The following is a 23,321-nucleotide window of genomic DNA, read 5'->3' as shown; positions in this document are numbered from 1 at the left end:
CCATTTATTCAGAATTCTTAGCACGTCACTTTGTGTTTCCCAACCCTTCTTGATGAGACAGAAATTTGGCCCTGGGAAGGCTAAGATAAGCAGCACCCTCGAGAAGGTATTAATTGCTCTGGCTATAATGCTGACATACCACAGGGCAGGAGCAGTTAGGTCTCCACGCTTGAAATCAAAGGCCCTGTCCACGCTACAGTAGAAAGCAAGCGAGACTCAGCGCTGTTGGTTCTGACATGGTTTCTCTTCTGAGAACCAGGCTGTAAATCTGCTAGTGTGTGGCCTGTTTATGTCACTAGAATGGCTTGGATACTGTTGCTGCTAGCACTGTTTGAACTACAGCATGGATATGGCCTAAAGCACGCATACTAATCACGATCGACATGTGAACCTGTAAATGCGAGATGAGGAACATACATGGTCAGCATAGCCGCTATGTCAGTAAGAGAGAAAACAAGGAAGCTGGAAGAAAAGCTTAACTAAGAAATACTGTGGAAGAATAACAATATGCTGAGCCTCCAGTTTTAAGCTGTTTGTTTTTTCTTCCTCCTTAGTCCGGAAAAAGAGGCGAGCTGGGTCCTAAAGGTATACAAGGACCTAACGGGACTTCTGGTGTGCAAGGGATTCCAGGTCATCCAGGACCTATGGGCTACCAGGGAGAGCAAGGTATCCCTGGCATTACTGGAAAACCTGGCCCTCCAGTAAGTATCATCTGTTCCTTGAGCACCGTCCTGCATTGGACATGGATGAATGGGTAATAGGCAGTACCAGTTACGCTGGACTTTGGGTGCAAGGTTGACTGTGTTTGGAATAAGTTTACAAAATAAGTTTTTGCCCCTTTGTTCACTAATGGACAAGTCTTACAGTACTTGCCGCATCGGTAACTGTGATGGGTATTATGAAGCAAATCAGGCTAACGGGCTGAGAGGAAAGATCTCCTTTGCTATAAGTCAGTAAAGAAATGGTCCTTAATGGCAGAAATAAATAAAAATGCCAGCCTCTGGGAGGCTGGATGGTCAGGGAATTTGTAATAGGATATGTAACTTTGTAACTCGAGGTTGCTATTCAAATCTGGTGCAGGAGAGAAGTGAATGAAAATTACCATCTCATGGACATTCAAGGTATGTCTACACTGCAATATAAGCCCAGGGTTCAAACTCAGGCTTAAGCCTAACCCCAATTCTGTCTACATACAAATCACATTAACCCCGGGCTCAGAGCCAGGGTCCCAGGACCCCACAGAGATAGTGGGTCTGACTTGAGTCAAGCTGGGACCCAGGGTTCAAGCCCTATTGCTTTGCAGTGTGATGTAGCTCCGCTGGACTTGTGCTCTGGAAGTCTGCCAAAAATATCCCACAATCCACAGGCCAATTTTCTTTGTCCTCTACGTAGTCAAGTTTTGTGGACAGTCCAGTTTTCCCACACTACACCATGAACAAATGGCGAGAGTGGCCCCATTCTAGGAGGGCACTAGGAAGTCTGGGATATGGGTGAAAGTGAGCCCGGATAATGCAGCGCCAATGCAGCAGACCCAAGATGAAATCCAAGGTTCAACAATTCCTACCCTGGGATTACAAATGTGTGTAGACCAGAAGTGGGCAAACTACGGCCCGGGGACCATATCCGCCCTCCAGATGTTTTAATCCAGCCCTCAAGCTCCTGCCGGGAAGCGGGGTCTGGGGCTTGCCACGCTCCAGGCGGGGAGCAGGGTTGGGGTCTTGCCCCACTCTGCACGGCTCCCAGAAGCAATGGCATGTCCCCACTCCGGCTCCTATGCATAGGGGCAGCCAGGTGGCTTTGCATGCTGCCCCCACCCCAAGCGCCACCCCCGCAGCTCCCATTAGCCGGGAACTGCAGCCAATGGGAGCTGTAGGGGAGGCTCTTGCACACAGGGCAGCACACAGAGCCGCCTGGCCGTGCCTCTGCATAGGAGCCGAAGGGGGGACATACCGCTGTTCCTGGGAGCTGCTTGAGGTAAGCGCTGCCCGGAGCCTGCCCCAACTCCCTCCCATGCCCCAACCTCCATCCTCCTTCTGCCCTCCGAACCCCTTGGTTCCAGCCCGGAGCACCCTCCTGTACTCCCAGTTCCTCATCCCCAGTCCCACCCCAGAGCCCACACTCCCAGCCGGAGCCCTCCTGCACCCCAACCCCCAATTTTGTGAGCATTCATGGCCCGCCATACAATTTCCATACCCAGATGTGGCCCTTGTGCCAAAAAGTTTGACCACCCCTGGTGTAGACCCTCAAGTCCTAGATTAACAAACCCAGAGTCTGTTAACTTGAGTTCTGCTAACCCTGGGCTTACATTGCAGTGTTGACATACCCTCAGAGGCTTGTGTGCAATGTGTTTGGTGTTCTCAGGCCAGTTTCCAATGGACAAGTGTCCACATCACCAAAACTACATCACAGCTGGTATTAATGGGTTTCCTTGGGCTAGTCCCATCAGAAGGACCAAAGAATTAATAGGGTATGGAGACTGAACAACCTGCTTGTCCCTCCAGAGTAGGGTTGAGTCACACTGAAATAGTGTTGAAGAAGAATGCACTGACACTACTTATGTTACTCCTGTTCTGTGAATAAAGATAGACTATCTCCAAGGCTGTCAATACAGCACTAAAGTAACAAAAAATGTAAATGGATAATAGGAGCTTGGCATGCCTTCTATAATTTGTCTTAAAGGTAACACTAAACTCTGTAAGTCTCAATTGCTAAGTGTTCTCAGAGGGCAATTGGTTTCAGTGTGTTAATGTTGGCAACTGTTTGGTCAGATCAGAAAAGAAAAGGCCTAGTCCAGTGGATTTTAACATTTAAACATTATGGGCCAAGGATTAAAGGGACTTTTAACCTGGACTTCAGCTTTGCAGGTGCAAATGACTGTGCCCAGAATTGCAAATGAGGGCACAAACATGAATAAATTAAAGGTCACCAGCAGTAGACCGGCTTCTAATTTTGCACTTCCACCACTGGCATTTGTGCATGCAAATCAGGTAACTGCACATCTAACGAGCAGATTTGCAGAAGCAGTTTATTTGTACAAACAGGTGCACACACAAAATTTGCGAGGACAGAATTAAGACCCATTTCCAAAAATGTATACCTTTTAAGGATTAGTTTCCTCTCAATGTGATGTGGTGTTAGGAGTTACCTGCATTCATTGGGGTTAGATGTGATGTGTGAAGTCATGTTTGTTCTCCATAACTGTGATAGCACTAAGAAAGTGAATTGATAGCAGTCAATAACTTTAAAATGCAAACGTGTCTCCTGTTGGGTCATTATAGTATTACTCACATTAGGTTATGGTTTATTATTTTCCCCAAGCTTGAGTTTCACCTTTCAATAAAGGCCAAATAAACAACAAATTAAATATATGACTTGGAACATTAGCACCACAACATTCCCACTAACTTTAAAATCAACTTCATTAATATTACCACCACCCCAGGACCTTTAAAGCTGAAGGTAATATTTTCTGAAGAAACTACTGTTTCTTCTTAATAAAATCTCTTCTGCTTTATTTTGCAGTCCATTAGAAATAAGTGCCTCTCAGGGATCAATAGTTTGATGACAATCAATAATATGATTTTATGTAAAGCAGGGTTCTTTTGTTAATTGCAGGGCAAAGAGGCCAGTGAACAACATATAAGAGAACTCTGTGGGGGAATGATAAACGGTGAGTATAACTGGGAGATACTGAACTTTAATTATTGTCTACATCAGAGTATAGCTACACTTTATAGTCAGAGAGCACTTGTTTCTATTTAGTTTAACTATGAATGTAATAATCTGAGCCATTAGGAATTCCATTGCAATGGGACTTGTATTACTAACCAATAATTACAAAGTACAGTTTCCATTCACTGAATGGCTCATTGATATAGTTGCTGTGTTATGATGCCAAAGGTCATGGGATTTCAGTCCTGATAGAGCAATAAAGTATTGCTTCAAATAAATTATTTTATGTCTTTTGTATGTTTTGCATCTTGAAGATTGTGTTTCATTCATTTTTTGTGGTGGAAACTAAAACGTGCAAACCTGTTTTAATTATTTGAGTATTAATTTCCATTAAACTTTGCTTCAAAATTATTTGAAGTGTTTTCATTTAGTTTAGAAATAACATGAAAGCAGAAAAAATTCATCAGTTTGCAAAGTGTTTAGAAGTTCCTGAGCAAAAACCCCCACACAAGTCCAGAGGTTTACTATAATGAAAAACCATTTTTTGTCATCTTATCAAAATGCATTCACCTGGTTCAGCTCAAGGCACCCTCTGGTTATGGGTTACCAGGACAGATTCTAACTTCAGATGTGCATGTAGCTTCCACGGAGGCCAGTTGGTGTTGTGAGCATGTGCATCTGAAATAATTCTATCTGCACTGTGCAATCAGTTTTTTTATTGGTGGAAATCCAGAGCCTATAATCTTCTCCTTTGATTGGATACACTTGATGGCAAGTGTCACATATCAGAAAAAGGTTTTCAAACTTCAGACACAGGCAGAGGCTAAAAGAACTTAGTTTTGGTTTTGTTATATTTTTTTTCTCAGAACAAATTGCACAGTTAGCTGCTAATTTGAGAAGGCCCTTGGCTCCTGGACTGACGGGTCGACCTGGCCCAGCGGGTCCCCCAGGTCCACCTGGGGCAATGGGAAGTGTTGGTCATCCCGGTGCTCGTGGTCCACCTGGATATAGAGGGCCAACAGGAGAACTTGGAGACCCTGGTCCCAGAGGTGAGTGAGATGAAATCAGAGGCAGCCTAAAGAACCTGTTCCTGCTCCCTTTGAAATCACTGAGAAAACTTCAGTGGTGCAAGAACAGGCCCTTGGGAGGTTACAGTAGAGGAAGGGGTCAGGATTTTCTGTATTACAGTGCACTCCATTGATAACAATCACTGATATATGAATCAACTGCATATAGTGATCAAAGCCACTGGGATAAAATCATTCCTATACTAAATACTCCACTTGTAAGAATCTACTGCTTATAAGAATCAAATCATCCAGGATGGATATGCACTGCAGCATGTGCAGCTGCTGAAGCTCCAGCCATTAATTGGATAGCCATTCCGCTATCTCCCAGTTATACGCACCATTAACAAAGTAAATCCTCACCACTGTGATATATTGGGGTCTAATGAGGAATGAGGCTTGTCTTGGGGATTTATGACCACTGTCCCCCTGAACTCCTCCCAGTATTTCCCCCTCCTGTTCCTGTGCCATCGTCCATGCCATTGCATTTGTCTGCAATAGCTTCCTCAGTAACACAGTAGAACTTCAGAGTTATGAACACCAGAGTTACGAACTGACAGGTCAACCACCCCTCATTTGGAACTGGAAGTACGCAGTCAGGCAGCAGCAGAGTTTTTTAAAAAAAAAAAGCAAATACAGTACAGTGCTGTGTTAAACGTAAACTTTCCTTGTGCCTCTAGTGTGAGAATCATCCAGCCATGATGGCCAGTGCAAGTCTGCAGGGTGGTTCACTACAGCACTGAGGTCTGCCCGTGTTTCTCAAATCCATAAAAACCCAGTCACCTAGGGTTTGAGGGGAAATCCTGAATTTTACCCATAAATAGCAAACTTTTAGGACAAAAGACCTTTAGCACCAGCCTAACTTCTACTGCAAAGTGACACATACCTTTAAGACTAAGTATAACTGTGTGTTTCTTAGAAGCAAGTGTGTTTGTTGTTTTCCTTAAACAATTAATTAAGATGGCAAGTTTAGACAAAGTTGGGGAGGGGCGGACAAAGGCAGAGTGTGGTGCATCTCAAGGCTACTTAGACTTGAGCCTACAGACCTTACTCACATGAGAAAATACTGCAAGATTGGGACTTTGTTAGCTATTTACACCTTACAATTAATGTGCAAACATTGCAAATTGGTAACAGTTGCTGAAAGCAAATCCAGCATTTGAAGATTTTCAAACTCCTAAATGTAAAGTTTAGATCCTCTGTGATACATGAGATAAAACACTAGGGGGCAGCACACTAAAGAACTTGGTTGTGCAGAAATTTAACTTTTGCTTTTGGGAAGCCACTAGTAAATGTCTCATTTAGGGTTGCCAGCTTTCCAATCTCACAAAACCAAACGCTCTTGTTCCACCCATTCTCAGAGGCCCCGCCCCCACTCACTCCATTCCCCCTCCTTCCATTGCTCGCTCTCACCTACCCTCATTCACTTTCACCAGACTGGGGCAGGGGGTTGGGGTGTGGGCTCTGGGGTGGGGCTGGGGATGAGGGTTTTGGGAGCGTGGGAGGGGGCTCAGAGCTGGGGCAGCGGGTTGGGGAGTGCGAGTGGGTGCAGGTTCTGGGGTGGGGCCGGGGATGAGGGGTTTGGGGTACAGCGGGGCTCAGGGCTGGAGTTGGGATGCGGGCTTTGGGAGGGAGTTTGGGTGCTGGAGGGGCTTAGGGCTGGAGCAGGGGGTTGTGGTGCAGGAAAGGGTGAAGAGTGCAGGCTCTGGGAGGGAGTTAGTATGCAAGAGGGGGTTCCGACCTGGGGCAGGGGTTGGGGTGCAGGAGGGGATTTGCAGTGCGGGCTTACCTCAGGTGGCTCCCGGAAGCGGCTGGTATGTCCAGCTTCTTGGAGGAGGGGCCGGGGGCTTTGCACGCTGCCTGCAAGCACTGCCTTCAGGCGCCGCCCCCACAGCTCCCATTGGCCATGGTTCCCGGCCAATGGGAGCTGTGGCGCCAGTGTGCTGGGCAGGGGTAGCACACAGAGCCCCTGTGGCTGCCCCTGCACCTAACAGCCAAACAAGCCAGCCCCTTCCAGGAGCCGTGCCAAGCCAGGACAGGCAGGGAGCCTGCCAGGAGCCTGCTGCGCTGTCGACCGGATTTTTAGCAGCCTGGTCAGAGGTACCGACCAGGATCCCTTTTCGACTGGACACCTGACAACCCTAGTCTCATTATGATGTAATTTTGGAATGTACACAGATATGACCATTATAATTTGAAAGGTTTCATATACAAGCAGCTATACCAGCAGTCCCCAAACTTTTTACCTCATGCCCCCGTAACCCGTCTGCTCCCCCGCCCCCCGAACCAGGGCCGAGGGGGGGAGACATGGACAGGGGTAAGGGGGTCGAGGCTGGGGCCACAGCTGGGGCCCTGGGGGCAGCCAGGGCACTGGGCATGGAGCCCAAGGGACGGTGCAGTGCCCCTGGCGTGGGGCAGGGAGCAGAGCTGGGTGGCACTCCCTCCCCATCGGGGCTAGCAGCAACGCCCCCCTAAATGTTCCTCCACGCCCCACGGTTTCAGCTATACTAATTAGGGTAGTTGATTAGTGCTGCCAAATTTATGGATTCTGGACCAGATTTTCAAAGGTGCAGGTAAGTGCCTAATGGGATTTTCAGATGTGTCTAGGCCCTAACTCCCATTGATTTAAATTAAAGTTAGACATCTTGGTGCTTTTGGAAATCCCATATAGGTGCCTAAACACCTTTGAAAATCCGGCCCTTTATCCTTAATATAAAATGATGGACAATAGTAAAGAGATCTGATTGGCTAATAAAAGTTCCAATAGTGAGAGTATGTGATATTCATATGCAGCCAATTATAATAAAAATGTAACTTTTAAATAAAAAAATAAAAGTAGTAAATTCCAAGAAATGCAGAAACTGCAAAATGTGCACACCTGGGGCTCAATCTGGCAACTGAATCCATGCAGGCAGCTTCTAAGTTTTGCATTCCCTTTATGCTGACAGGATTTTCCCCTCCACATATAAGGGCTAACTTGGCTGTTCTCTGTAAATTATTATTTACATTTAAATGTCTTTACATCATTACAGGTGATACAGGTGAAAAGGGAGACAAAGGAGCCACTGGCATAGGTATTGATGGTCCTGATGGAGATCAAGGACTTCAAGGTAAGCTGATGCAGTATTTAGTATGATAGGAAAGTACCCAAACGACAGCAATATGGACTATAACTGTTTGTTCAGGAATATACTTTTATTTTTATGATAAATCTCCTCTTAGATGGACCTTTTCATAGTATAATTGGGACGATGTATTTTACGGGGACATTTTTACTGCACCTACAAATTCAGTAGAGGGACACAAGGCTAGAATAAAGGCTGTTAGAGGGCCTGCACTGCATGTGGTTTGTGCTATGACTGAATTCCTTTCTCCCTACAGTTACCATGCTGATCTGGGTTATGTGGTAGTAGAGAGATGACTCTCACTGAGAAGCCAGTTTTGAAATGGGCAACCACAGCAAAGTATGGTAGTCCCAAAAACAAGCAGACATATATGTAGGAACAACTATGAATTGGCAAATTTCTGCTGTCAGCTATAACAGTGTAAATCCAAAGTAACTCCACTAAATCCAGTTCAGTTATTCCAGGATTAGACCATTATAACAGAGCAGATTTTAGCTTGTGGCTCAAACCATTACCATATTTACTACAGATCTCTTATACTCCAGAGAGCCATAATACAGCACTATATATAACCCTCTTACAGCTTACAAATACCTACCTAATATTTTAAATTTTACATGTAAATAAAAGCCAGTATTTCACCCTAAACCATTTTTCTTTTCTCTTCTTTAAGGTCCACCAGGTGTAACTGGAATTAGTAAAGATGGTCGAGATGGTGCTCATGGTGAACCTGGTCTGCCAGGTGATCCTGGTGTACCTGGTGCAATAGGGGCTCAGGGAACTCCAGGAATCTGTGATACGTCAGCCTGCATGGGTGCTGTTGGAGGAGGATCCAAAAAATCATCAGCACTGAAACTGCAGAAGTGACTGAATATTTAAGTAAACAGTGAATTGTATGAAAAGAGTCAGGATCCTCCTAGTGATAAATGGACAAATATTCCTTTAATTAAAATGAATAAAATGGAGACTTTGACACAGTAATTCAGTTCCATGACACAGGAAAGCATCTGACGAAAACCTTTACTAAAAAGATGCTTAAAATTGTTTCCCCACCTCTTATTTTCCAGAATTTTTACTGCAAATCAGTCTCACTTTCCCTTCCTCCCCACTTTGTTGAAGAGACCTACAGGAGGAATTGCTCCTTTTACTGTCATCTCCCTAACTGTACAAAAGCTTGTGGCTATTTTGCATAAAGGCTTGACTCTATGCTCACTGAATTCAGTAGTGATTCAGGCACTAATTGAACATCATTGACCATGTATATTTGTTGTCCACCGTGAATTATCAGACTGTACCTCAAACATTTGCCATGGCTAGTAAATGTTAAACCCTTTGCATTCTTGCAATCTAACTCTGCAAAGGGTGTAATGTATATATTATAATTTACAGGGGAGAGTTTTTGTATATTTCCATGTTATAACAAAGGATATTCAATAACAGCATCTTCACGCCATCTACTTCAGCTATTTGCACAGAATTTGTGAAAAAAATCCCAAGTCAGAAAGGATGCTCTTCTCAACACCAGCCAAAATTACTGTATGAACTATTGTAAAAATAAAATGAGATTTTTTTAACCTTTTTTTGTGATGTTGTAACTGTCATTATACACATCAAAGCTTGTTCTGCTAAACTCCATCTTCCCCCAATTGTTTTTATTAGAATTATTTCGAAATAAACTGCTGCAAAATTGTGAATATCCGTGATTTAAAACAGTATTTATTTTGGGGTGACTTTTTTGTACTATAAAACCTGTCAGCATCATCTGTTTTAAGAAATTAATAAAGCCACTTTTTCAGTTCATAAAATATACTATTTCTGTCCTGAACACTGCATCTTATTAATAAGTAGAGACATTACTACTCTTTTAATATGAAAATATTTTGTGCATTTAAATAATTCACTGTTTACAATATACCACTTTTGGACTAAAGCAACAATACAGGAAAATTGTTGGACAGTTTGTGCAAAAAGTATTTAAAATACTACTGTATTTTAAAAGCAATGCCAACAGCATTGTATGATTCTTTAGTCCTATGGGGATGTACGGTTCAATATGAACTTCAAATCTGAATTCCAATGCATATAATATTGTTTGTAAGATGTGTACTTATTATACAAGCACTAACCAATTTAATTTTCTCACTGTTCCAATTGCGAAATGGGCACTATAATGGCATCTTTATTTATTTATTTATTTTACATTTAATAGGAATGTACATTCATGACTGACTAAATACAATAGGACAGGTTGACTGTCTATAACAATTTCTAACTATATTATATCAAGTTAAAATGGATTTTGGTAGCTATTGCGAGTTGGGGGGGGGGGGGGGAGATATTTAGTGGCTGTCATGACATTTTCTTGTTGCCTCTGGTCCCAAAGCTCTCTAAGAGGACACTGATCAATTAATATTGTTGGTAATTCATTTATCTTTTCATTTTGAATAAAGAATGTTTTCTTTACGATTCTATTTATGTATTTTTACAAATTATATTTTGCAAGTCACTCTTGGATCCTTCAATTTCAAAGTAGTCACAGGAGATGAAGTCCAGTATGTGGACATAAAATAATTGCTATGGAGCATCATTAGGTATCAGTACTTTCCATAAAACGCTGGGTATTTAGTTCAAATTACTTGATCTCCATTGGTGTGCTATTCTGTATGTTTTCCTGCATTGGACATGTTACTAATGAGTCGGCTCTTGTTAGTTTTAGTCTCCTGCCTGTTTTACCACAGAACACAGTCTCAAATTCCTAAAATCAAAAATACAAAGTAATTAGCATCATGCTTAATGCAATACATATTTAAGTAAAATATTATTAAACTACTAAGGGGCGGGCAAATCCTGCAACTGGTAAACCTTAGATGGAATGATGGTCCAGTGGTTAGGATGCTAGCCTGGGCGATGAGAGACCTGGTTTCGAAGTCCTGCTCTGCCTCAGACTGCCTGACTGACCCTGGGCAAGTCACTTAGGCCCAACTCCTCAAAGGTACCTAAGCAGAGTTAAGTGCCTAAATTCTTTAAGGATCTGGGCCTTAACCACTCTGTGCCTCAGTTCCCCATCGGTAAAATTGGGATAATAATGTTTCATTACCTAACAGGCATGCTGGGAGGCTAAATACATTAACAATTGTGAAGTGTTTAGAAAACAATTTAACTGGGCAGGAAAAAAAAATTTGCCTGTTACTACTGACTAAATACTGTAGGAGCACCTTCCAGCTAATGTGACCCTTTATAACTCCCACAACAGTTCTGATCATGAATGTTTGCACTTGTGCCTCCAGCACAACTGCATCCCCAAAACCCATCTTCATAGTAGAACATAAGGAACCCCTGCAATGTGGCATTAAATGAACATGGATCTCTAAGTTGGCTCCCAGCATAGTACTCCCTTCTGCTTGGAATCTTATTGGTTTTGCTGCAATCAGAACCTGTCACAACTATTAGGGAAGGACAGAATTTGTTCCTCCATTTATATGAATTTTTGTGTGTCAAATCAGTTAACATTTTAGGAGAAAATCTACTTTCAACTTGTCACATACATACCATTAGTCAATGGTACTGCTTGTATGTATCTGAAGGCAGAACTTTTATTTTTGACTACATTTCTGCAATGTAAGACTTAATTTTATGACCAGTTGGGCAGCTAACTTTGGAGACACAAATGCTCCAACCCCAAAGACTTCTGCATACCAATGCTAATTTTCATAGTGCTTGCCCTAAGATGTCATTTTGAAAAGAGACTAAGGAACAAATCAGTTCTTGAAGGGCTTTATGCTGCCACCACCTCCAGGGAAGGACCATATACTAAAAAAGACACCACTGAAGGCTACTGCTACATGGCCATTGTGCATGGGTGTCAAAATCACCTCAGTTGGAAGTCATCATAGGATAAAATAATATGCATACAGAAAGATTATGGACTGTCAAATGCTTAAAAAAAATGAATCATGATTAATCACACAATTAATAATAGAATACCATTTTTAAATATTTTTGGATGTTTTCTACATTTTCAAATATATTGATTTCAATTACAACACAATACAAAGTGTACAGTGCTCACTTTATATTTATTTTTGATTACTGGTATTTGCCCTGTAAAAAAAACAAAAGAAATAGTATTTTTTCAATTCACCTAATACAAGTAATGTAGTGCAATCTCTTTATCATGAAAGTTGAACTTAAAAATGTAGAATTATGTTAATAAAAACAAACAAACCCTGCATTCAAAAATTAAACAATGTACAATTTTATACTCTGCAAGTCCACTCAGTCTTGCTTCTTGTTCAGCCAATTGCTCAGACAAACAAGTTTGTTTACATTTACAGGAGATAATGCTGCCCGCTTCTGGTTTACAGTGTTACCTGAAAGTGAGAACAGGTGTTCTCATGGCACTGTTGTAGTCAGTGTCGCAAGATATTTATGTGCCAGATGCGCTAAAGATTGATATGTCCCTTCATGCTTCAATCACCATTCCAGGGGACATGCGTCCATGCTGATGATGGTTTCTGCTCGATGACTATCCAAAGCAGTGCAGACTGACGTATGTTCATTTTCATTATCTGAGTCAGATGCCACCAGCAGAAGGCTGATTTTCTTTTTTGGTGGTTCGGGTTCTGTAGTTTCTGCATTGGAGTATTGCTCTTTTCAGACTTCTGAAAGCATGCTCCACACCTTGTCCTTCTCAGATTTTGGAAGGCACTTCAGATTCTTAAATCTTGGATCGAGTGCTCTAGCTATCCTTAGAAATCTCACATTGGTACCTTCTTTGCATTTTGTCAAATCTGCAGTGAAAGTGTTCTTAAAATGAACAACATGTGCTGGGATCATCATCCGAGACTGCTATAACATGAAATATATGGCAGAAGGCAGGTAAAACAGAGCATGGGACATACAATACTCCCCCAAGAAGTTCAATCACAAATTTAATTAACTCTCTTTTTTTTTTTTAACGGGTGTCATCAGCATGGAAGCATGTCCTCTGGAATGGTGGCCAAAGCATGAAGGGGCATACGAATGTTTAGCATATCTGGCATGTAAATACCTTCCAATGCTGGCTACAAAGGTGCCATGCAAATACCTGTTCTCACTTTCAGGTGACATTGCAAACAAGAAGCAGGCAGCATTATCTCCTGTAAATGTAAACAAACTTGTTTGAGCAATTGGCTGAACAAGAAGTAGGACTGAGTGGACTTGTAGGCTCTGAAGTTTTACACTGTTTTGTTCTTGAGTGCAGTTATGTAACAAAAAAAATCTACATTTGTAAGTTGCACTTTCAGGATAAAGAGATTGCACTACAGTACTTGTATGAGGTGAATTGAAAAATACTATTTCTTTAGTTTATCATTTTTACAGTGCAAATATTTGTCATAAAAAATAATATGCACTTTGATTTCAACCACAACAAAGAATACTATATATATATAAAAAATCCAAAATATTTAGTAAATTTCAATGGGTATTCTATTGTTTAACAATACAATTAAAACTGCAATTAATTGCGATTAATATTTTGAGATTAATTATTTGAATTAACTGTGATTAATCAACAGCCCTAATATATATATATATATATATATATATATATAGTTACTGAACTCTCTAATAAAATAAAGTACAAGACAAATAAATTCACTTATAAAACCAGGGAGACTGGAATAGGAAGCAGAAGATGGAATGGGAAAAACAGCTCCGTGTGTATGAGTGAGCAGGATAGGTATGGATAAAAAGTGGAATGTTTAGAGAAGGCTTCAAACCAACAGCCTGTTCTGGTTCCCCTAATTCCTGAGTGTGGCTCTAATTGATCAAATTAAACTTTACTTAGCCTGTGAGATCTGATGCAACACAGACTATGAGCTCAACTGAAACCATTCTAATCAAAAATGTGGCTGAAGGATACAAAGCCAATGAACTGGATGTTCTTTTAACAGACAAAGTAAATGTTCAACACAGGTGTCTCATGTGTCTGTCGTGATGCAATACAGATTTAGTTCAAATGTTTAACCATTTTAAGATCATTATTAGAAAAATTTTAAAAAGTGGATTGTATGAAATTTATTAACCTTTTTCAGGGAATCCCCGTGCCTTTCCTGAATATATTTCAAGAATGCTGTTGTCCACTGTAATGTTGTTGCCTTATCAGTATCAGCAGTGCAGAACGGAACCAGAAGATTCAATTCATCACAACAAATCCGGATTCTGCGCCTACAGTCAAAGCAAAATAATAATTTTTAGCAGCCAATTAACCCAGATAGCTGACATAGATATATGGTTTTATAGCTGTTTAGATGTTGATATTTGTTTTGCATTTTGAGGGGACCAACACTGGATAGATATGAATAGGAATAAACACAAATATTTGGAACATGCACCAAAGCTAGCCCAGATCAGTGCAAATTACATTGCTGTGTGCCAGCTAATTTGCCTCCATTCAAAAGAGTTGCAGTCACCCTAAGACAATTTTGCCAGTGCAACCTTCCTCCGAGTTTTTATTGAGGCGGGGAAGAGGACACCAGCTTTAATTTTTAGCCGGGGCTTGACTGCTAGCAGAGGCATCAAGTTCTGAGGATCTGTGCTGAATCACTGCACAATGGAGAGAATCCATTGCAGCCTAATACATGGGTGCTAAACCTTAGACAGAAATTTTAATAGTTCTATTTAGTTGGTTGCATTTTTGCTTTCGTGGTCATTCTTTAACATTTACAGTGCAATAGTGTCTAAAGACCACATCAGGTTGAGCCCTATTGTGCTTGGCACTGTACGAATATATAATAATAAATGCCAATCCCTGCCCAAAGACCTTTCAGTTTATGGCTGCTCTACAGTATTAGCAATTACTCATTTCAATATTATTCATTTCTACTAGCGTAAGTCTTTCTTAAAACTGCCTTTAAGACACAAAAAGCTTGTATCAAATTAGGATCTATACTCAGTCATATCCTGTGCAAAGACCTGTGAACGTAGGAGTGAAAAGCAAATGACATTTTTTTCCATGGTGTTCAAGTGTGCCCTGTTAGCACTGTGAGTTGGCACAGAACCTTGGGAGTGGTGGGAAGGTGACTTAAAGCCTCCTCTTTGCTTGCCTGATCCTGAAGATGGCTGACAGCTGAAATGGCCCCACTGTAATTTGGAGCAGCCTACAGGCTAAATTAGATCAGAGCGGTTCTCAATCGACCACTCTGCTAGCTGAGGTTCACCAGAGCACGTTATGTTCTGGACCTGCCACTTCATGTCCAATGAGGTGGGAGAGTAGGTGAAGTCAAGTCAACTATGTCAGCTTTATTTATAGTATTGTATATTTATTTATAGTTGTACTAGTCTTAGAATAATTCCAACTATATTTCAATCACAATTAGAAAACATCGTATTTTCATTTTCATTAATCAGCTGCAAAAGAGAAAGAGCCAGTTACAGTTACTTTGAAATCACTGTCATATGTCAGTCATGATTATTCATCTTTTGTTACCTATGTACCTAAAGTTTGCATACTTCCTCTGTTATTATAAAATAACTATTTTTTGAAAGAATCTGTTAAAGCATTTTGGTGTATCTTAGAGAGTCAATAATAATTTTAAAAAATCCTAAACACCTAAACCAGAATTGTATTTGCCTTCAGCAGACTCCCACTCCCTTTTCTACACGAGAAGCAGGGTGGATAAAAAATCATTGATTTTTTTTAAAAAAAAAAAAATTTTTAAAAAAATATTTTTTTTAATTTAAATCAGTTTTTGATAAAATGCTTTTTGAGGGATAAAATGCTTTTTGAGGGAAAAAAAAGATAGTTTTAATTAATATACATTACAGCTCAAAGATATCTCATCATGGAATAGGGATTATACATTCTAATTCTATAGTATGAGACAATATATTCATGTAATGTTTACGAAAAGTTTTGTAAATGAGTTCCAATAGTTCATAGATTAGGGTCCCGATTTTATGGAGTTTCAGGGGATTCTGTATAGATTATTTAGGTTAATCTTTCTATCTACCCAATGGGACTCCGTGCTAAGTCTAGAAAAATACCATCAGAGATGCTTACTTTTGCAGTTCTCAAACTGTGGATTTGTGACTCCCGCAAAAATGTTTTAAAATAAAATAAAATAAATAAATATATAGAGGCAGAGGTGAAAGTAAGCCGGTACAGCATACCGGCAAGAGCCGGTACACTGCTGACCGTACCAGCTTCCCCAGGCCAGCGATTTAAAGAGCCCTTTAAATCACCTCCAGAGCCCTGTGCTGCCGCCACTACCCCAAGGCTCAAGCAGTGGGGCTCTAGAGGCAATTTAAAGGGCTTGGGGCTCCGCTGCAGTAGCAGCGGCCAGAGCCCTAGGCCCTTTAAATTGCCATCGGATCCCTGGGGCTCCCGGCCACCTCTGCAGCTGGTAGCTCCGGCGGCGATTTAAAGGGCCCAGGGATTTAAAGGCCCCGCCTCTTCTGGTTGAGGCCCTGCCCCACTGCTCAGGATTCCAGCGTACTGGTAAGTCCTTTAAGTTACTTTCACCCCTGTACAGAGGTGAAAAATAACAGACCTCAACCCTATGGTCCCCCTGTTAATTTGTGTACACAGATTTAATCCCTTATCTCTCTCTAAAAGTGCAAAGTTTCAAAAAGTTTAATGACTAGAAGATTATTGGGGGCGGAATAGATCTGGACAAGGAGAAGAAGTCTGGAGATAAATGTGAGAAGGGAGGGACAGGCAGTAGAAACAAAAGTGAAACTGTTTGAGCAGCATATTCCAGAAGTCTTGAGGTCTTTCAAAGTGTAGCCTTCATTGATTTGAGATCTACCATACCCTTCTCTCACTAGAAGGGAAAACCTATAATGGCAGCAGGCCATAAGAGAGACCCAGTTTGGGTCTCATCTATCTCTGAGCTGTGAAAATTATGTATTAAGATTATAACAACCAACAAGAATGCACTTTTATGTAGAAATCCATGATTAAATCGAGTCTTCCTGACTAGTGATTTAAATCAAATCTATCCTGATGAGAACGCCGCTTTCTGCAGCTGACAAAGTAAGCAAAACATGTCCAATAATCTATTCTAAATTATATAATTAGTATACTGCAGTTAATTTATGCTTTAAGAATGTTTTTTTGCTGGAACTCTTCACAGAGCAATGGAAATTACCTTCTGTCTCTTTCCATGCGGTTATGCCTCTCCCTGCGCTGAGAGATTCCTCCCTGAGTTCCAATCTGTGCCTGCATACTTGAATTTACCTGTGTTGACTGCCAAGTACCTTGTGCAGATGCAGTATTTTGGCTATCACATATATTTTGAATTTCACTAAGAGGTTTGCGGTCTACATTTGCATCCAACTGGCGTATTCTGCCGCGACTTCTTTTGTTTATTGCTTGTTTACATAAAGCTTCTTCTTTGCAAAACAAGGGAAAAAAGCAGTACTTTATTTTTCATTCTCCCACTCTATCATTATTTAATAAATATTAAGCTTCACTGAAATTTTATGATTTTGTAAGTTTTCATTTTGATGGACTAATCCGTAACTAATATAAAAAAGTTAGACCTTTGTAATTGTAACTCTTCTTATTTTCAAATGAGTTTCGTTCTGTCATCTGAAAATTAAGTGGTTAATTCCACTAAAACACTTTGAAAATATAAAGTGCTGTAAATATATTACTTTTTTATTATACATATGAAATTCACATTTTCAAGATAATTACTGCTGCACTACTAAATGTAAACTAGTGTTGACGCCATCAACTTTTTCACCCTACTATTCAAAGGAAAAAATGTCAATCAATAAATGAGCAATATCAATTTAATAATTAAGGATCAGATGCTCCCATAAAGGGGAAAGTCCTGCATATGGATCATAGGTCTCAGTGAATTTCAGCTTGTGATATTTCCTCCTAATTGTTCCCTGTTGCAGTAGCACAACTATTGTCGCTATGTGGGGCAGGAGGAAGAGAGAGAGAACCATCACATGCACCAATTTTCCAGGATGCCCTGCAGATCTGTCCAGCTGGGGAGGGCAGGGGCAGCTACACGGAGGCCCGTGCCTGACAAACTGCTACATGAGACTGACTATAGCAACACATTTTTATAGGAGCCCTGCTGCCATGGCCTGCCCTGTGCTCACTGCTCTGAAATCCCCCTGATGCCCCTGAGGTGGAGACTTACTACAAGCGGGGAACCTGAAGAAATAATGATAATTTAGGTTTCGAAATTCCCATGGATGCGCTGGGGTGCTGATTATTTTGGCTCCCTCATAAAGTGGATTGCCACACCAGCACTTAGGGGCAAACACTATCGTCAGAAACCAGCATGGATGTTGATCATTTCTGAAAGTCTGTCAGATACCTACTGATTCTGTAGATTATTTGTAGAGTTCAAATTGCATATATGGAACCAGTAAAAGCACATTCATCCTTGCAAACAAACTGACTAACTAAGTCAGAAGAAATATAATTTGAGGTTGAGTGGCACAGAAAACAAAGTGAGCGGAAGCTAAATCATTTACCTCCTACTTTAATCCAAACTTGTTCAGGTAAAGCTTTATTCCTAGTGCCTACTGTTTGTTTAGTGGATTCAATTTCCTGATGATAACAGAAAGAGAATGCTCTAGGTAATCCAAGGTCTTGATGTTTGGCAGCTTCCAGAATAGTACATGATGTGCCAGAGTTCTGAAAAGGAAATTAGGGAGTGTTAAGTGAAAACAAGAGGATAATACTTTTGATATGTATTTTAACGTTAGTCCCATCCTATAATGAGTTGTATTGATAAATCAAATGCCAATTGTGATTTTTTTTCTGTACCACAGTCATGTGATTTCAATATCCAGATCATTTGTGTAGTTTTATTGTTGTACCTCTGGCAGTTTCTGCGTGCCAGTTTTGGTTATTATTCTTGGCTTATAGTAACTGTGAGAAAATGAAATTTCATGAGTTTTTGTCAAAAGAAAATGGAAAGAAGGAACCAAGAGAAAACATCTACTTGCAGCTAGCTATGTCTTTGTGAATGAAACTGATGTAGCGGTGAATTGAATGACTTAAACAAAAGTACCTTTCTGGAAAGAAATCTAATAGACTGTTGGTCCTGGCCGTTGGGTACATATTCATGTAAGAGATATAAGGACTTAATCAAAATGACTGAGAACTATATTTCATCTTTAAGAATATTAAAAAGACACATAAATTATAAATCCCTCTGAACATGCCTACGTAAGTTGATTTTAAACAAAACCCTATAAAATAACTTTGAATGTGATCAATTAAAGTTAAATTGTATTTCAGTTAAATCTTGAAGCATTTTTACAAATTTAGACTATTGTTAAAGTTTCAAAGGAGAAGCCTAAAACTAATAATAGAAAACCAAAAATCTACCTGTGTTTGTGAAGTGTTAGCACTTCCAGAAGCAGAACAGGCATTCATCGTAAATAATGGATATGTGAACTGTAAAGCAGTAGCTGCAGCAGCAGTCTTATTTTTCACTAATGTAGTACATTTATTCTGCTGCTGGTGAAGAGGCATACCCATTAGTTCTGCTGGTTGACGAATTAGTGTTACTAAACTACAAAAAACATAAAATAAAACATGGCTAGTTACTTGAAAATGACAACTGTAGAAACCTTTTCAGCTATCTACTCTTCTAGTGACAATCATTAAAAAAAAATCATGTCCATTTACTTTAAATACACATTGCCATTACGGGCCAACTATTTACCTCACTAACTTCAATGGCAAAAAGGATCTGTTTAATACATTATTTTATTCTGTACAGTGAAATTACACTGTTGGACTTCATAAAAGTAACTTCCTTCAGCTAAGTTTGTCACTAAAAAAGTATATATAATAAAAACCACAGGCTCAGTAACAAAAATATTCAGATAAATGGCAGCGTGTGCAAGTCTTAGGTTCATATCTTGCTGCAAGCGGATTTGTGTAGACAAGCTCCTGCACCATCATGGAGCTCCTTCCACATTACAACATTAAACAGAGTCCTCTGATTAGTCTGTTAATAGGGTGTGAAATCTGCATTACTTTTTGCGAAGTAAGAAGGATGCAACATCTAAATAAAGCTCTGGTTTATATATTTTGCTTACATTTGATGTTGATGTCCAAAATAAAGTTGAAAATTAATAAATTTACACAACTATATGGTGTATTGTGTTAATAACTGACGAAGTTCAGACCTAGTGTAAGTAAGCACAATTTGAAGTTAATGGTAATTGGGCCCTCACTTCCTCAAGATCTTAATTTTGTGCCAAAGCACACAGCTAGTCATTTTGAGTATTAAAAACATAGCAAAACGAAAAGGAGTACTTGTGGCACCTTAGAGACTAACCAATTTATTTGAGCATAAGCTTTCGTGAGCTACAGCTCACTTCATCGGATGCATCCATCAGCTGTAGCTCACGAAAGCTTATGCTCAAATAAATTGGTTAGTCTCTAAGGTGCCACAAGTACTGCTTTTCTTTTTGCGAATACAGACTAACACGGCTGTTACTCTGAAAAAAAACATAGCACTGTTCATAAATTTGAATCCGCCTAAATTAACACTGAACTACATGAAAATATATAATTTAACAGTAAACTTTAAACTAAAGTTAATGACAACACACTTGTTAAGAGTCACTCCAGATTCTTGGGGCTCTTGACATCGGGGATTTTCTGTCTGGATGCTGTTGAATCTGTCTTCCAAACGAACACGAACTGCAGATTTAGATCTAGGCTCAGGAGCTGGTGCTGAATTTTCAACAAGTACAGTTTCTTTATTTGTCCCACCAAAATTTTCACCATGTTTAACTCTTACTAAACTGTGCCCTGTGACTTCTACAGAGTTACTATTAGGTGTTTTATCTACTTCATTAGAAGGGAGATTAGATTCACTAAGTAGCATCATTCTGAGCTCTTGAAAGTCAATGTGCCCCAGACATTGGTTTGAAACCATTAAATTGCTGTCAGAAGACAGACCTGACTGACAGATAACTGGGTAAACTGACTGGTTCCCAGAGTACGATGAATAGCCAGTTTGATTGGTGTTCACTGAGGACTGCTGCTGAGGTTGATCTGCAGGATTACTAGCTGAGAAGAAAGCAGAATTGAGCCTAGCTTCCATTTCGCCTTCGTTTGCTTGTGCCTCCATGTGTGAATAGAGTATGTGCTGAAGCTGGGTGTACTCTATTTCCGTCATTTCCACCAGGTTGAGGTCTGTGGTGGTGAAGCTAAGGTTTTGCTCACCAAAGGAGCTGTCAGTTGGGCCTTCAGGTCCAGCAGGAGCAGGCTCCGGAACACCAGCAACTGTCTGCGGGCTGGAGGTCTGTTTTGGAGTTGATCCTGACATGACTTCAAACTAGAAACTGAATCAATCACTAATAAATCCTTCAACAACTAAGTGTGCTTCCAGCAAATGCTATCATAACCACTCCCTCAAAAAAAAAAAAGAAAAGAAAAAAAAAAGTAAATGTAGTACTCCCCTGTAACAACAGCTCCAAGAGAGCAATGAACAGCACCCTGTAAAAAAAATGAGACATCCAACCCAAGAGAGAGAGTACAACCCCTACTCCAGTCAATAATATTTCTTCCAAAGAGAGGGCATCACATCCCCACCTGGTGAGCCCCCACAGAGGAGTGTCTCGCCCCACCCCCAGTATGGTCCCCTCCAAAAAGAGAGGGAATAACACACCAGAAACACCACCTGCAAAACAGGGTGTAATCCCCCAACACCGGCCCCCTCAGAATGGAGGCTGGAGCCCCCAATAATGTCTCCAGAGAAGGCACTACCCACCCAATGATGCTGTCAAGTAGAGGGGGGAAGGGCCCGGCCCGATGATAATGGATCCCACCCCCACAAAAAATGGAGGGGGGGTCAGAACCTCCAAAAGACAATAACACCAAGCAGGGGAAGGAATAAGTTCAGCCCATCCCACTAACAGCCCAAAATAGGGTGGGGGAGGGGGTAAACTCGGCCCTAGAGCAGCCTGCCCCCTCCCTAGTGCTCAGTGAGGAGCAACCGTAGCCCCCACCCCTCAAAAGCCTGCCCCACAGGGATCGGCCAGGTGCGAAGTCTGCCTAGCAACAGGCAGGAGATGGGGGGTGGGGAGGGAGTCTGCGAACTACAGTTCCGCCTAGGGGGAAGGGTGGACGGCCTACCCGTGCGCGTGCGCCGCCGCTTTTTAACCGCCGCGAGCCTTCCTCTCCCCGCCCCTCCCCCCCGTGGCCGAGGGCGGCTCGCGCGCGGACGCCACCCGCTGTGTCCTCGCCTCGCGCCGCAACTGCAGACGCGGCAGGCCGTGATTCCCGCCGAAGGCGGCTGCACGGTCACGTGTCCGCCCCGACATGCGCGCACTAGCGCGGGGGCAAAGAGGGGCGCTGCGCACGCGTCAGCAGGCTGGGGTGTGCCGCCTTCCTTCGCCACCGGCCCAGCCGCTTCGCTTCCGCTGTACCCACAACACCGCCCCCCCCTCCCAGTACACACACACGTTTCCTCAGGAACGCACCACACACCGTTACCGTTCCCCCTCCCGCAGAACCCCTCAACAGCGCCCGATCGGCTTCCCCCAGTCCGGCCAGGAACACCCACCTCACAGCGCCCCGAACCGTCTCCCCGCCCCCGTCAGGACCACCACCAGGGACCACCTCCCTTCCCAGCGCCGGATTTACACCGGAGGCGCCCCCGTGCGCCGCGTCTTCACCCCTCCGCCCACCTACAGCTGCCCTTTGTGTTTTCCCTAAAACCATGAAACTTTTAACCCACTTCCAAGTGCCGGGCGCCCTGAGGACGCGGGCGGCCCTAGGCACGTGCCTGATTGGAAGTTTGGCCCTGATCCCTCAGAGCCACCCACCCACCGCCAGGGACCACCTCCCCTCCCGCCCCTTAGCGCTTTGGATAAAAACACTACCTCGAAAACAGACCTTTTTTTGTTCTACAAATAAAAGCATACAACTCATTTCAATATCAGTAGTTTCACCTTTGGAATGAGATGGATGTGCCCTCTCCTCCCCCCCCCCCCCACAGTAGCCCTGGGGCTGGGAAGGGGGGGGGTCTCTCTCCCTCAGCCCTCCCCCCCGCCATAGCCCCCGAAGTGTGTGTGGGGGGGTCCTCTCCACCGCCACAGAGCTGAAGCTGGGAAAGAGGGTCGTCTCTCCCCAGCAGCCAGAGGCCTGGAACTGGGGAAGGTCACCTTTCTCTGGCCCCCGCCCCGCAGCCCTGTACATCCCAAATTCCTCCCTACTGCAGCCTCCCACCTACCCCCTATTCCCTCCAAGGCCATCACCTCACCTTCCACGTGCACCTTCTTCAGGGTCCAGCACCTAATTAGTGGAGCCACGCCTGTGAGGTTCCACTAATTAGGTGGGTAGCCCTTCAGTCTCTTGGGTGCAGCCGGTCTGGAATGCACCTTAGAGGGAACTATCCATGGATTACCTGAATGGAGCTTGCAGACTACTGCTGGTCCATGGACCAGAGTTTGAGAACCTCTGGTCTAGATAATA

At 42.2% G+C, this 23,321-nt stretch overlaps 2 protein-coding genes across 3 annotated transcripts in view; one reads left to right on the top strand and one right to left on the bottom strand.

Moving 5' to 3' along the window:
- Positions 1-9,443, top strand: part of COL9A3 (collagen type IX alpha 3 chain) — a 72,047-nt gene extending 62,604 nt beyond the window's left edge. The window contains exons 28-32 of the mRNA XM_037877173.2: positions 555-701; positions 3,616-3,670; positions 4,539-4,721; positions 7,772-7,849; positions 8,538-9,443. Of these exons, the coding sequence (XP_037733101.1) occupies positions 555-701; positions 3,616-3,670; positions 4,539-4,721; positions 7,772-7,849; positions 8,538-8,731 (657 nt within the window). The 3' untranslated portion in view covers positions 8,732-9,443. The remainder of the gene's footprint in view (positions 1-554; positions 702-3,615; positions 3,671-4,538; positions 4,722-7,771; positions 7,850-8,537) is intronic.
- Positions 9,444-9,756: 313 nt separating this feature from the next.
- Positions 9,757-22,179, bottom strand: TCFL5 (transcription factor like 5). 2 transcript variants are annotated; one of them, XM_043527507.1, is made up of 7 exons: positions 21,616-22,179; positions 20,450-21,187; positions 19,212-19,398; positions 18,350-18,512; positions 16,999-17,242; positions 13,933-14,074; positions 9,757-10,619 (listed from the first exon to the last, which is right to left on the bottom strand). In XM_043527507.1, the coding sequence occupies exons 2-7, from the start codon at positions 21,169-21,171 to the stop codon at positions 10,497-10,499; spliced, it is 1,581 nt and encodes a 526-aa protein (XP_043383442.1). In that variant the 5' UTR covers positions 21,172-21,187; positions 21,616-22,179; the 3' UTR covers positions 9,757-10,496. The 2 variants fall into 2 exon arrangements, with proteins under 2 accessions (XP_043383442.1, XP_037733102.1); XM_037877174.2 differs by lacking the exon at positions 21,616-22,179 and having other exon boundaries at positions 16,999-17,239; positions 20,450-21,602.
- Positions 22,180-23,321: the final 1,142 nt, after the last annotated feature.

The sequence above is a fragment of the Chelonia mydas genome, chromosome 13 (genome assembly GCF_015237465.2).
Source record: "Chelonia mydas isolate rCheMyd1 chromosome 13, rCheMyd1.pri.v2, whole genome shotgun sequence".
NCBI lineage: Eukaryota > Metazoa > Chordata > Testudines > Cheloniidae > Chelonia > Chelonia mydas.
This window is presented reverse-complemented; position numbering and strand designations above follow the sequence as displayed.

Coding starts and splice junctions, on each gene's coding strand:
- TCFL5 (XM_043527507.1), bottom strand. CDS start 21,171: ATGTCAGGATCAACTCCAAAACAGACCTCCAGCCCGCAGACAGTTGCT. Junction 17,243..18,349: donor AGTTTGGATTAAAGTAGGAG/GTAAATGATTTA, acceptor TGTTTTGCAAAG/AAGAAGCTTTATGTAAACAA. Junction 14,075..16,998: donor CGCATGGAAAGAGACAGAAG/GTAATTTCCATT, acceptor CTTTGACTGTAG/GCGCAGAATCCGGATTTGTT.